The sequence below is a fragment of the Saccoglossus kowalevskii genome, chromosome 11 (genome assembly GCF_978046115.1).
Source record: "Saccoglossus kowalevskii chromosome 11, keSacKowa6.1, whole genome shotgun sequence".
Lineage (NCBI taxonomy): Eukaryota > Metazoa > Hemichordata > Enteropneusta > Harrimaniidae > Saccoglossus > Saccoglossus kowalevskii.
In genome coordinates this window covers 12,737,894-12,752,556 of record NC_140651.1, presented here as the reverse complement: position 1 = coordinate 12,752,556, position 14,663 = coordinate 12,737,894, and the positions used below count along the sequence as shown (strand labels likewise).

Here is a 14,663-nt window from a genome sequence, read left to right as displayed (position 1 = left end):
CAATTACATAGCAAAAGTAAGTCAACTACTGATTGAAATGACTGCAGGATTTTCACCTACAAGTTGTATTTGTACCTGTATTAAATGGAAATAACTGTCATACTGCAGTCCACTTGCTGGCTAATAACAACTTGATATGTTCAGTTTTTATGGAGCTTTTCTATGTCTTCTCTTGCATTTTGTATTTCGTCTCTTTATAAAATCGATAATACAATTAAACTACAGTAGTTGTCCCTGCTGTGTGCATTCTAATTTAATCATTTAAGGTAGCGAGACTATTATTTGTGTTGAAAATTCTGATTTTCACATTTATTTATTAATTGATGAAATGCACTATAAACTTTCATCTGACAAAGTCAACGTAACCTAGAATGTCATGTGAGTTGGTTAAAATGTAGATTTTCTGAAGGGAAGCAAGGCAGCTTCAGTAGTGTTTTCAAAAATCAACACAGGTTTAATTTGCGTGCCTATAAGTTTTAAAGATTAACTCAAGACAAAGCAATGTTAGGATGTATTATCAGTAGCTATCTGACACACAATCGGTGTTTCCAAACATTTGAGTGTTTTGTCTCTGCCCCTGTTTATTTCACAGATTAGTCATTTGCATATGAACGTGTCAGACACAAGGTCACACAGTTTTCATCTGCCATTTTATCAAATTATAGCTATCCCATTCTTTTATTTTCTTTGGTTTCCAATAGCCTTACACATTTGGATGCCCCTACACATGTTAAAACAGACCTTGATGGGAAAACAAATCGCTTGTGCAGATAAACAAGCTTGAAAATCTTTGCTGTGACTTCATCAACCTTTTCTAGGAGTTTGTTTTTCAAAATACAAGGTCTTTAACAAAAAATAACGTATACTAATTGTCGTCGGATTAACACCAAATTTTCACAGCTTTAAGGTGACAATGAGAGGAATTTGAATGTGTCCAAACAAACTATTTCATGGATTATTTACCAATGTGTTGTAGTTTGAGTTGGGATTCCAAAAATATATACTTTCCTGGGTCTATTTGTAGTCGTTTGGTCCCAATTAGAAGATGAAAACAAGTATGCAAATAATAGTCCCGCTACCTTAAATAAACTACATATTTTATAAGTTTTGTATATGTCACATGGGACCCACATTGATCTCCATGCAGGGCAAGACTCTATGTACTGTGTAATGCAATATAATTATAAAAAAGATTCTTTCTTCAAGGCGGTGTGAATTCTTGAAGTGATGGTGGTTGGTGGAATATTGTATCTTATTGGATCCTAGGTCAAACACGACACCCTAGACAATCACCTCTTTAAACCAATGAATGGTGAATAAACGACTACGATACCTACAAATATCTTGCACTGATTTAATCTTTCTACTTTTTCTTCCAGAAAATTCCGTCTTTTCATCACAAGATGGAGATAAATGAACTATAGTTGATTGGAACACCGGATCAATTAATTGATGTGCACATAAGTACTGGTTCCTCTTTAATGCGAGAGTTTTCACACCGACAGTTTTGCCAGACAAAAGGACAAAATCGATCATGGTGCGACCTGCCTTGCCTTGGATTCAAAGTGCATGAGACTTTTGTTTATTTTTTCTTCAATCAATAGAGTTCAAACCTTTATAGTAATTTTCACTTGGAAATGAGTAAATCATGAAATTGTATAGTTTTCCAATTGCTAGAAATCAAGATATAGTACAGATTGGAATTAGTGTGGTAACATTCTTTTAATGACCCTCTTCTGTTAACTGTCACGACTTTACTTCATCTTGATTCATAGAGCAATATAATCCACAGGGCAGTGTTGTCATGGTTACTCTGCATAACTATTGCATAACGTCTTGTCATCGCAGTACAGTAGACTCACCCTGGTATGTTTGAGTGTGCCACGTCAACAAATACAGTTAAAATGCAGTTTGTTAACTTGAAATCTCAGCTAATGCTGCATGGTGGACCGTTTACTTTAATCTTGTTCGTATAGCAGATGGCATTCTGGCAGTCAACCTCATTTAATAAGTCACTCACAATCTTGTTTTTTTATAACAAAACATAAAATATAGCAACATTATTAGTTCTTGAATGCCACCTTTTATATGAAGTTGGAAATTCGCAAGTCTTTGCATTTCAGAGGAACTGTATTATAACAAGAAACCAAACATTGTATATTCCATACTTTTAGTAATAGCATGATATCAGCCCTATATTTGGGACATTTTGTGTGCATATTAGGATACTTGTGTAATAATAAATAATGTGGTGTTCAGTTTAATTGCTTTATAGGGAGCGTATCTGCACTGGAACAGAAATTTATTCAAGATTTATAAATTTTGCTACTAAAAATGCCAACTGCTCTTTAAAATAACTGAGAAAACGTTGTATGCAAAATAAAAATAACAAAAAAAATATTAAATTGAGATCATTAAAAAAAAAGCATTATCCATTTTTTTTTTCATTTTCGAAGTTACAGTAGCTTAACTAATTTTTTTGATATTAAAAAGCAATTTATAGTTGTGCTATGTGTATAAATTTAGGCAGGATGCTTTTTTGTTTCATCATTGCTAACGATGTTTCTTGTATTTGGGACAAATTAAAAAAAAAAGGTGCTATATTAAAAGGTCTTTTCAGATGTAATTGCTGATATTAATGATGCAATGTGGACAAAAACATGCATTTTATAATATCAGAGTTTTTTGTTGATGAATACTTAATCACGCTCCTGTAGCACACATGAGTATTCATTCAATTTATCAATGACATCTTTGACTACGCATATGCGCCTGTTATTTATATACGTAACAATCACTGCATATGCATTGTTAATTTATCATCTATTCTGTAAACACAACATATCTAGTTTAGATGAATCTTAATCTTACTTGGTCCACAGTATGGAATGTCGAACAACAATATTTAAAAAAAAAATGTTTTTAAACGTATTGCATCGTTAAAACTTGGATTCGTAAATATTTAACAGTTAAGGAGCCACTATGGGTTGCCATTGTTTACCTTTTCAGATACATGTAAATATGCAGTACTATAGTTTTTCAGCTAAACATCCATTTCACACGCATAGCAGTGTTAAAGTAAATTATTATATGCTGAGCACCAAAAACAATAGAAATAGAATCCTGTAAAGTTGTATGAGCCCTTGTTTGAACTTGTATCGGGTAAATTACATCACCAACATTTAAAGTTATCAACATTGCATTCAGACATTGTCATTTGTTTAACCCTTATCCCTGCCAGCCACCCCCCCCCTTTTTTTTTACATTGACTTGACCGGATAAGGGTTAAATTGGACACAAGTGCTATAGCGCAACGAAATAGTCCTGTCACTGTTTGCAGTGCATAACATTTTTTTGGCATTTCATTAACTTATTACTACTAGCAGGGGAAAAGATGTAAAATATTGCAAAATATGCACTTGCGCAGTACCTGGTTGCTTCAACCTTGCTGTCAGTCAGTACGATCATCTTACAGCTTTCGGGCACATTTTGCGATATTGTAATATTTTCATATTATTTTCACTACTGCAGCTAATATGATATTGGTTTTATTCTGGTACAGTACCATCAGCGGCTGCAGCTTGCTTGTTTTTCTGACTTCCCTGCTATTCCCCACTTTTGTTTTAGTTTTGCCTCCCACCGTAATGTTCTGAGTTTCCAAAAAAAGGTTGTCATTTCTGAAATTTTTTAAAATGTGGTTGTGTATAAAACTAAACAAAAAGTCAGTTAAAGTGAAATTATTGTGGCAGTAAAACTTTCACTGGGACCTTAAACTTGCGACTTTTGTGTAATTTTGAAATTCCTTGCAGAGACAATTAAACGGATTACATATATTCTATAGTTAAAAAACTGAAGGAAAACCTTCAGTTTAACAATGCCTGATATGTTTTTGTTCTAATTTTGGATTCCAGAATTGACCATTTACTATTAGTGCATATAGTACTGTACACAGATTAATAATTAAATTAAAACCCAGTGTTTTCCCCTCAGTCCACGATTTTGCAGAAACTAAGTTAGCAGTCACAACTCAAGCTTATAACTGAACCCTCGGATAATGAATGTAATGTATAAAACCAAACTATACAACAAATTTAAAAATGAACTTCATCCTTATTTTGTGATTCTATTTTCCATTGTTCATTTTAGTGTCAATTATTTACTCTACCTTTCATTTTCTTTCAATAGTCAGTTTTATTTAGAGATTGTTAAATATTTCAGCATTTTTGTGGGGTTATTGCAAGAATGCATTCAATGTTTAAAATTAGAAAACACTACATGTAATTTTATAAACATGTAATCGCTAAAATCATTTTATGACCATATTTGGTAAAAATGGTACTGACCTGTGCTCTGAAATATATTATTCATACTTGCTGTATGTTTTTTCTGTATATTCGCAAGCATATGAACCTAGAGCTTTTGAACATCGATTATGTGAACCAAATCTGTATCAGACACATGTATGACAGTATAAATATTTACCTATCTCTTTGTTATAAATTATACTTCACACGAAATTAAGTTCACTCATAAGATGTTTGTGATTAATTCCTAGTGATCTTTGAAGGTAAAAATATTTAAACTGAAAAATAGCTGAATTGCTTCATGAAATTAGATTAAAGCCAAAAAACAAATCATCCTCGAGAGTGAATGTACATTACAAAAGTATATCTTGAAATGTTATTTGTGTACCCACTTTGAAACTGCTGGTAAATACAATGAAATTAGTGTTCCACAATGACCACCTTTATATGTAGTACTTGTCATCAGTATATTTCTTCAGCTGAATGTTTGTCACAAGTGGCTGAACTACCCAATTCAAAGGTTAAAGCTATAGTAAGGACAACGTGTACAATGTATTCTGGCATCTTTGTTTTGCTTACTAGTGTTATTATATATTTTTGTGGATTTCCCGGCAAGCGCAACATCGGCAGTTGTACTCAAAATTGCAGTTACTATCATTCCCACTTTGTATTGTACGTAGAGCACCTCTGCTTATGATCACCATGACGCATTTATTAAATCTGATGGTATGGCAACACATCCAGAAATGTTGGAGCACTGAAAGTTGCAGTGTGTAATCAACTAAAACGAGTTTCATTGTTGTATTTGCTCAACGCCACTCCCATATTTTAGATAATTACTGAATTTGATATCAGTTTTCTGTTGAATAAGATTTCTCATGAACTGTACAAAATTCAACGCCCTGTTGAAGTTTATTGGGTGGGGGTGTAATGTTTTCTACACATCGTACATAGTGGGAATGCCCCTTTGAGCAGTGAGAAATAGAATTTGAGCCAATGTATAAAGATTTATTTAATGATGTCTGGTATAGACATTACAGGTTTTGAAACTGTCTTCTTTCATGAGCACCTTTCAGTGGCTGTTGGAACAGTACTTAAATGAAATGTCTGAAGACAACCCCCCCTCCCCCAACTTGCACTTGCTTGATGTAAACTTCTATCAGAAATAGTTTATTTAAAATGGTTTGTCCTGTGCATGCTATATTGTCTAAAACTGTCTCCCATGATGACTTTGATCACCTATGGAGACTAGTTTCACTTACCTTCAGATGTTTTGCTGACACATGCTTGATCTTGATTTCCCTTGCCACCCTATATAAAGTGGACTAATCCTGCATTAGACCTTGTTCAATTTGTTTTCAGGAGTTGAATCATCTTAGGATATATTGTTGTTTTTTTTGTAATTTTCTGTAAAAGGATTTCATTTATTAAAATGCATTAACATTTAATTTAATGGAAGGATGAATGATTACTCTTATTCTAGATACTAAGCTGTTGGATTTTTATTTTGGAGAGAACAATATACAGCGGTTGGCAATAAAAAAAATAATTGGAAATTCTAAAGTGGTGTTGTGCGTCTTGATGAATGTTGTGTGATTTATTCAGATAAGTTTTTATTGTGGGAGAGATATGTTGATTGTGTGCATAACACCCCTGAGGGTCGAAAACAGTAAGTTTGAGTGGTTTCATTCATAAGTTAAATATTACAAGTCATTGAAAATGACACAGTCCCCGTTAAGTTCTCTTTGTGCTCGTCATATTAAAGCGGAGGGGTTGTCGCGAGCGTGTCCTTGAAACTTGAGTTCCAAGTGGCGTATACAACAGATTGTTTATTTACATCAAAACACGTGTCCCGTGTAGTAGTAATATGGCCAAAATAAAAACGGCCGTTATTCAGCCATCTTTGATCTGATTATGAAACACACTGATATGTATGATGTATGTGCCAAATACGAATGAAAATGGTACATAAATTGTGGAAATATAGTAAGGCCAAAAAGTCAGATGGCTGTTAATCGGCCATCCTTGACCAGATTTTGAAACAAATTGTCATGGATATGCATCCTAACATGTATAAAGTACATGTATGTGCCAAATTTGAATGAAAACTGACAGAGCACGTCCAAGATACCGCATAAAAAAACAAAAACAAGATGCCTGCCAGTCGACCATCTTTGATCCATCATGGACATGTATCCTAACATGTATAATCTATGTACCAAGTTTGAATGACAACTGACAAAGCATGTCCAAAATACAACATTTTCAAAAAACAAGATGGCTGCCAGTCGGCCATTTTGAATCGAATCGCTAAACCACTGCATGTGCATATGTCCCACATAAGGTACTAGGCACATGCAAAGAATGAACGGAATCGGTCCACAGGATTCTGAAATATGACGTTGGATAGACTGATGCAGGGACAGACGGACACACGGACGGACGGTCGGACGGACAGACTCAGGAACTCATGGACGGTCGGGGACATGTATCCTAACATGTATGATCTATGTAGTAAATTTGAATGAAAACTGACAAAGCATGTCCAAAATACGACATTTTCAAAAAACAAGATGGCTGCCAGTCAGCCATCTTTGATCCAATTGTGAAATAAATCATCATGGACATGTATCCTAACATGTATAATCTATGTACCAAGTTTGAATGAAAACTGACAAAGCATGTCCAAAATACAACATTTTCAAAAAACAAGATGGCTGCCAGTCGGCCATTTTGAATCGAATCGCCAAACCACTGCATGTGCATATGTCCCACATAAGGTACTAGGCACATGCAAAGAATGAACGGAATCGGTCCACAGGATTCTGAAATATGACGTTGGATAGACTGACGCACGGACGGTCGGACGGACAGACTCAGGAACTCACGGACGGTCGGGGACATGTATCCTAACATGTATGATCTATGTACTAAATTTGAATGAAAACTGACAAAGCATGTCCAAAATACGACATTTTCAAAAAACAAGATGGCTGCCAGTCAGCCATCTTTGATCCAATTGTGAAATAAATCATCATGGACATGTATCCTAACATGTATAATCTATGTACCAAGTTTGAATGAAAACTGACAAAGCATGTCCAAAATACAACATTTTCAAAAAACAAGATGGCTGCCAGTCGGCCATTTTGAATCGAATCGCTAAACCACTGCATGTGCATATGTCCCACATAAGGTACTAGGCACATGCAAAGAATGAACGGAATCGGTCCACAGGATTCTGAAATATGACGTTGGATAGACTGACGCACGGACAGACGGACACACGGACGGTCGGACGGACAGACTCAGGAACTCACGGAAGGTCGGGGACATGTATCCTAACATGTATGATCTATGTACTAAATTTGAATGAAAACTGACAAAGCATGTCCAAAATACGACATTTTCAAAAAACAAGATGGCTGCCAGTCGGCCATCTTTGATCCAATTGTGAAATAAATCATCATGGACATGTATCCTAACATGTATAATCTATGTACCAAGTTTGAATGAAAACTGACAAAGCATGTCCAAAATACAACATTTTCAAAAAACAAGATGGCTGCCAGTCGGCCATTTTGAATCGAATCGCTAAACCACTGCATGTGCATATGTCCCACATAAAGTACTAGGCACATGCAAAGAATGAACGGAATCGGTCCAAGGGACTCTGAGATATGACTCCGGACGGACGCACGGACACACGGACGCACGGACGGACGGAGACCGAATTATAAGTCCTCGTTTTCGGACTTTGTCCGAACGGGGACTAAAAATGAAGACGTCTACGGGTGTTTGGCCTCTTGGTGACATCTTCCACCCCGACCTTCCTCAACCACTCGAGGAAGTTCAGGTTCTATCAAGACTGTTCACCTTTGTCTGTAATGATAATGAAGTGGCGAGTTATACTGGTTACAATGTCTGTTGTTGGTAGCGGTAACAGCATCTACGTTGACACTTTGTCGCATACGACTTGTTTACCACTTCCGTGTCACTGAGAATGTTCTAGAAACGTACTGTGTCTGGGTAGAATATTCTAGATTTTTAGGAACTGGTTGAATAGGTAATAGAACACTGTAGGAGGCAATAGAAGGTAATGAAACATTTTAGAAATTTGTAGTAAGTGCCAGACTCATTATGTATGCTGATGTAATGGTCTATTTATAGACAGTGGAGGTATATATAGGGGAGTTGTTCAGCACTGAGTTCAGATCGGAGATTGAATTGTATTGGAGTTTAAGTATCTAGTTATTGGAGTAGTGAGATTTACCGCGTTATTGTACTTGATGTTTGCAGAGTATAATAATACCAGGACCAGTTGAAACCTCATCTGTTGGCTCCGTGTTCGTGTTTTATCATCACCGTCTTTCTGTTACTGTTGCCATTTTGGTATTTGAACCATCACACCTGTACTATACCAATTACGGTAATATTACGTTGCGTGTGACAAACTTCTTGTGACCAGGATAACTCATTCAACTTTACAATATGATATATGTAATATCATATGCAGTTTAAGTTAAATATAACACAAATTTTTGGAGATATGAAAATCTGGTTCATCAGCTTAAAACATTGCCCCCTGAAAGCCTTCGTACATACCAAATATAATTGTGGAGGAAAGGAGACAACAGGGAATGTGTTATACAAGTGTTTGTAATGGATGTAGGTGTAGAAACGGGTAAACAGGAAGTATGAATAGGATAAGCTTAGGTTGAAAGTTCAAATCAAGTGACTTGTATATATATATTTATTCAGTACCATAGGCCATAATGTACACACTTAAATGTAACACAAATAAATAAATAGATCGTTTGACAAGAATAATCACTGCTACTGCTTGTCTGAATATTACAAACTTATACTTCACCTATGAATACCAAATTAAATGTATATTTCAGTTAAATTTCCCTCCAACAAACTATGACGTTTTTGTAAAGAGTAGAATACGTATTTTGCAAGATTTTGTATTGTATGTGTATTTTCAAATTGCAGTAGCAAAATAAATTTCCATTCAAGCGCTGGGCAATAGTAAAACTTGTTTATAAAACGAGTTCTAATTTCCTCAAATTTGGGACATTGTAATAGAAAGTGGAACTCGTTTTCAATGTGATTACAACCAAGAGGACACACTCTTTGGTCAAGTGGTATTCCCAATGCCCTACCCTTTTCAATCATGAGCTCATGAGCAGATATTCTAAAACAAGTGAGAGATTTTCTAAAAACACTTATAGTAATAGAATCCAGATATTTTTCCCCGACTAATAATTTTTTAAATTTAGAATAAGTGCATAATTTTGAACTATTACCAATCTGATCATGCCACTGTTGCTGGGAAATATCTAGACACCGTTGGTTAAACTGTGGCAGAAAACAATTTGGGTTATTCACATACTGGCTTTCCCATACGTGTGCAAAACCAAAATTACATAACAAATCCTTAACATATGTTGCCCAACAATTAAATCCCCTTTCTACCCTGTCATATTGATAGCCATAACATTCTTTTACTAAAACAGAGGAATCACCACCTATACATTTTAACCAATGCCGAATTATTTCTTTGTTCACATGTGTTCTAATTAGATGTTTTCCCAACTCCCCCCTCACAGCAGAGTTTGTGGCCTTTGGGTGTACCCCTAAAACAAATTTACAAAATTTATGATGAACTGTTTCTATATCGTAAGTTTTATGTGTTCCCCATATTGCACTGCCATAAAGCAGGATTGGGAGAATTTTGCAGTCAAAAACACGAAACGCAATAGCTGGTTTGAACCCATCATAGTTATAAAGAATACTTTTAATACTGTGCATGGCTTTCGTTGCTTGTTCAGCAATGTGTTTTTGGGCCTGATACCAGATACCTGAACTAGAAAAAAGAATCCCCAAATAGTTATATTTTGAGACTATTTCAATTTCATTCCCATTCCAAAACCACTTTTCAGATTTCTTTAGTCTACCCGATTTGCGAAAAACAACAATTTTTGATTTATTCAAATTTACTGTTAACCTCCATCTTTTACAGTAATTTGCTAATCTATTTAGAAGACGCTGTAGACCAGTGGGATATTTACTAAATAATGCGAGGTCATCAGCATATAATAAATACATTAATTTTAAAGTGTTTACATAGATTACAGTTTCAACACCTTGTGTAAGAGCTTCTTCTATATCATTTATATAAAAACAAAAAAGTAATGGGGAAATAACTGAGGTTTGTTGCAGGCCTGTTCCAATTTTAAACAGATCAGTCACACCATGTGGGGTTTTAACTACTGCCTTAACATGTATATACATTGAGAACAAAGTTGTTAATAGTCTGCCTCTCATTCCTGCCTTTGTTAATTTATAAAATAGTGAAATATGGTGGACCCTATCGAATGCTTTTTCATAATCTATAAAAGCACAATATAATCGACTATTGAGATGAAATACATATTTATCAATAATTGTGCTCAGAATAAACATATTATCTAATATGCTTCGTTTCTTTCTAAAACCACTCTGATTTTCAACAATTCTACTATATTTATCAAACCATACTTAAAGTATGGTTCACTATTTCTTTCTAGTGGTATAGACCTCATTAGGGTCGCTATCACAGTAACAACATTGATGTGATTGTTTTTCTGTCAATGTCTGTTTATAGAGATTCAAAGTCGCAGTCTAGGTATGCTTTTTTCTTCTCAAAAATATCTATATAATGAAAAGAAGTGACAGAAAAACAGTATAAATATTGAATGAATTTATTTTCATATATTGAAAAATGTCGCAAAAGTAAATTCACTAAGAATACAATGCAGAATGATTATACAGGCACATTGTTAAACATAAAACGTATCTTGCATTGATTAGTAAAACAAAGAGTATGGGGTCACTAATTTCCTTAATATCAAAAATCATATTGAAATTTGAATTATTGAACAAAAAACACTAAACTGATATTGCAAATACAACAAATGTGTAACAATTTTGAGTTGCCAAAGCATACCATACATTCAAATATTTTGCTCCAAGTCATAATTTTTAACATTTGTTCTATTTTAAACTTGTAAACCTGAAGTTAAGCCTCAACTTTGAATAACATTTATTGAGCATATGTCACTTGTGTGGAATGTGAATATCAAATTTATAACATACAAGTATAACATTCCAAACCAATGATTTTTTTCTATCAGAAGAATGGTTTTGAGCGAAAGTGTGACTGATCGTACACCATGGTTACTTTCGTTGGGTCTCCACGTTTAGGCTTTATTCAATCAGTAACTACCGGGTATTTATTGTGCAAATATTTTGACACAATTTGTCTCATCTGTGACTATTACATGACCAAGTGGTTTGTCATCACTTACGCAAATGCCGAATGGACAAGCTGTTCTTGCATTTGCACAATCAATTCTACTAACAAAGTTTCCTTGTGAATCACATTTAAACAGCCTATCATTGTTGTTATCAGTTATATACAAATACCCATCCTTGTCAACTGCCACACTAACAGGATCCCAAAATGCACTTTCACAACCGCTCTCTATTCCAAAGGCATACAAAAAAATACCATTGCTGTCACAGACCTGGATACATTGCTTGCTCCGATCAGAGGAAAAGACATTCCCATTGATATCAACTGCAAGACCCCACAGGCATTTGAACTGTAAATCCCCATCGCCATGACAACCAAAAGATGCAATATATTTACCATCTTGTCTGTACATCCTGATGCAATGAGCCCCCCAATCCGCCACATACACTCTTTCATTGGTCGGACTAATTGAAATTCCACGAGGATCTTTCAGTTCATCTCGACCAAAGCATCTAACTAACGTACCAAACTCATCGCACACCACGACCTGTTTGTTACCATAGTCTGTGATGAATATGGTTCCATCAAGCGATGCAACTAAATATAGTGGAATGAATGCTTCAGCAAAATCATCAAACTTAATATATCTTACATGTTCCCCGTTTATAGTGAATACTTGTATTTGCCTATTCATTTCCTCACATACTAAAATATTTCCAGACGTAGACAATGCAATCCCCAAGGGACACCCCAATTGGCCTGCTGCTGAACCACTGCCACCAAATTTACACAGCAATCCCTTTTTAGGCATAACATTAATCCTAATTGGGGGACACATTACAGGTGTCTTATAAGCTGGTATTAAGAGTTCATGTTCACCTATACTGTTAGCACGGTATCTCACTAACAAAGTTCCGTCTTTATTGTCAAGAACTTCAACCTTTTCTTTCTTTTTCGCTTGTGACATCATTGTAGCATCTATGTTGCTAGGCCGGGACCCCTGCCAACCATTCGGTATTGACATGGTGATATTGACCTCCTCTCCGACTCTTGCAATCTGTGAGACACTTTTCTGTTCGCATGGCCTTCTATTCACTACCTCTCCAAGTATTCGCGTTTCATAGTAATCATTGGAAGGACAAAATTCAATGTAGTCATCTTCTGATGGACTCTGTGTTGTTGCAGTTAGCGTTATTTTATTTATCTTTGATTCCATGTCTTTCTTTGCTGACAACAGCTGGAATGGGTTTGCACAATGCATGAGTTCTTGTGTGTGTTTTCGTGCGCATTGTAGATCACTGTCGTACATATCAAGTTCATTCATCTGTATTTCCAGTTTATGGTGTTTATCATCATACTCCCTTTCCATCTCATTTTCAAGCAGTATTCCCTGCTCTTGTATTTTGCTAACGATGTTTTCAACTGTTAATTCAATGTGATCTAAAAGACTTGTCTTTTCAGTTTTAAATCTGTTTTCAAGTGAAGTGGTCACATTCTGCACTGACACCTTAGTCACACTTAGTTCATGCTCCTTTATATTTAATATCTTAATTGTTTCCTCTAGACGTGCCTTGTAATCTGCAGCGGCGACATCTATATACCTATGTTCGTGATCGTAGTGATCGAGGACTTTGCACTCAAAACACATGGCTATCTCGCACTGATCACAGTATAGCTTGAGTCGATTGTCAACATGTTGACTGCAATATGGCACTGAGTAGACTTGAGTACACTTTGGACTTTGACAGTCCACTTCGGCTATAATGTGGTAACGCATGGCGGGAAATTTCTCATGTACCTCAACACACAACGCACACATGGCAATGTCACAGTCCATGCACATATGAAGTGCATTGTCTTTGCTACACACTGAGCATGTTGAATATTTAGCTGACTCATCAAAATCAAATTTTGCTGTCTCATTCGTAAAGTCAGGTACCTTAATGAGATATGTGCGTCCACACTGATGACAGTGAATGGTTTGCCCCGTCTTCTCGACCAGTGTGTTTGTACACTGCTCACAGTCGCTGGGCAGACACGGAAGTATGTCGGTGTGCAATCCAGTGTACAATTCACTACAATTAGTACAGTGCAGAAACTCATCGGCAAACTTACACGCCATCGCGTCGAGTCAAGTGTTTTGGCCTGGCTGGTAGTATAAGAATAGTTTTCCCAATAACAAATTGCTTAGTACCCTTTAACGGTGTCCGTTAGTGGAATAATGGATGACTCATGCATTCGTGGTATTGCATACTATTAGGTTAAAGGTAATCATTGCGTGGCGCTATATGATTGTGTAACCTAAGATTTGCTGTAGGCGCCAATTTTGTTCTAAGATGGAAGGGACGTTAACAGCTACTATTGGTATTTGGGGCTGGCAATTCTTTTATCCAGACACAAGCCTGAAATAACCAGAGGGTCGTCAAGGGGTATTTTACGTAACCTGTAATCAATTGTTTTATTTTCGTAATATTGCAATTTGGATAAATAAAAATACGTAAATTCGTAGATATGGACAAGGTGTAAAATGTAATCCGGTATTTCATTCGTCCGTAATTTGTACAAAGATATTATTTTTTGTAAGAGTTCTACATTAAATGTCACAATTCGTACGCAATTTTTCCAATTTTGATTCTTAAACACAAATTATATAATATATTATGAAAATGTAAAATTTAATTAGGAATTTGCTTTATCTGTAAAGTGTAAAAACCTATTTTTTAATGTATTTCCTGTAAAAACGCAAAATGCCTTTTTTATTTCCTGTAACCTGTACCAGCTATATCCCCTATTGCCCCCTCTAACCATATTCTATCTTTCTTACAATACAGTTCTGTGTGCCATCACAAATATAACATATTGTAAAACAATTGAGTAAAGAATTGCGAATTACTTGAAATTTTTAGGTTAGGTACACAAATGCGCCCTCAAACAGGCAAAATGTGCTGTCCTGCTAGTCTGGTCCCCACACCATCCGGAAGTTTGAGTCAACATGGTTACCTCGAACTGGTGGAAATTAATTCACACTAACGTAGTTATTTTATTCTGTCTATTTT

General features: G+C 35.6%; 2 protein-coding genes across 2 annotated transcripts in view; one reads left to right on the top strand and one right to left on the bottom strand.

Annotated features, from left to right (window-relative positions):
* LOC100376717 (radixin) overlaps positions 1–1,824 on the top strand; it is a 44,973-nt gene extending 43,149 nt beyond the window's left edge. Inside the window, exon 16 of the mRNA XM_002733637.4 lies at positions 1,380–1,824. The gene's annotated coding sequence lies outside the window, so the exon portion shown is untranslated. The remainder of the gene's footprint in view (positions 1–1,379) is intronic.
* A 9,760-nt stretch (positions 1,825–11,584) lies between these two features.
* Positions 11,585–13,729, bottom strand: LOC102800813 (E3 ubiquitin-protein ligase TRIM71-like). The gene has a single exon (XM_006815102.1). It carries the CDS (start codon positions 13,727–13,729, stop codon positions 11,585–11,587), a length of 2,145 nt encoding a protein of 714 aa, XP_006815165.1.
* Between the last annotated feature and the right edge of the window lie 934 nt (positions 13,730–14,663).

What these genes read in the sequence shown, in the direction of transcription:
- LOC102800813 (XM_006815102.1), bottom strand. Translation starts at nt 13,729, where the DNA reads ATGGCGTGTAAGTTTGCCGATGAGTTTCTGCACTGTACTAATTGTAGT.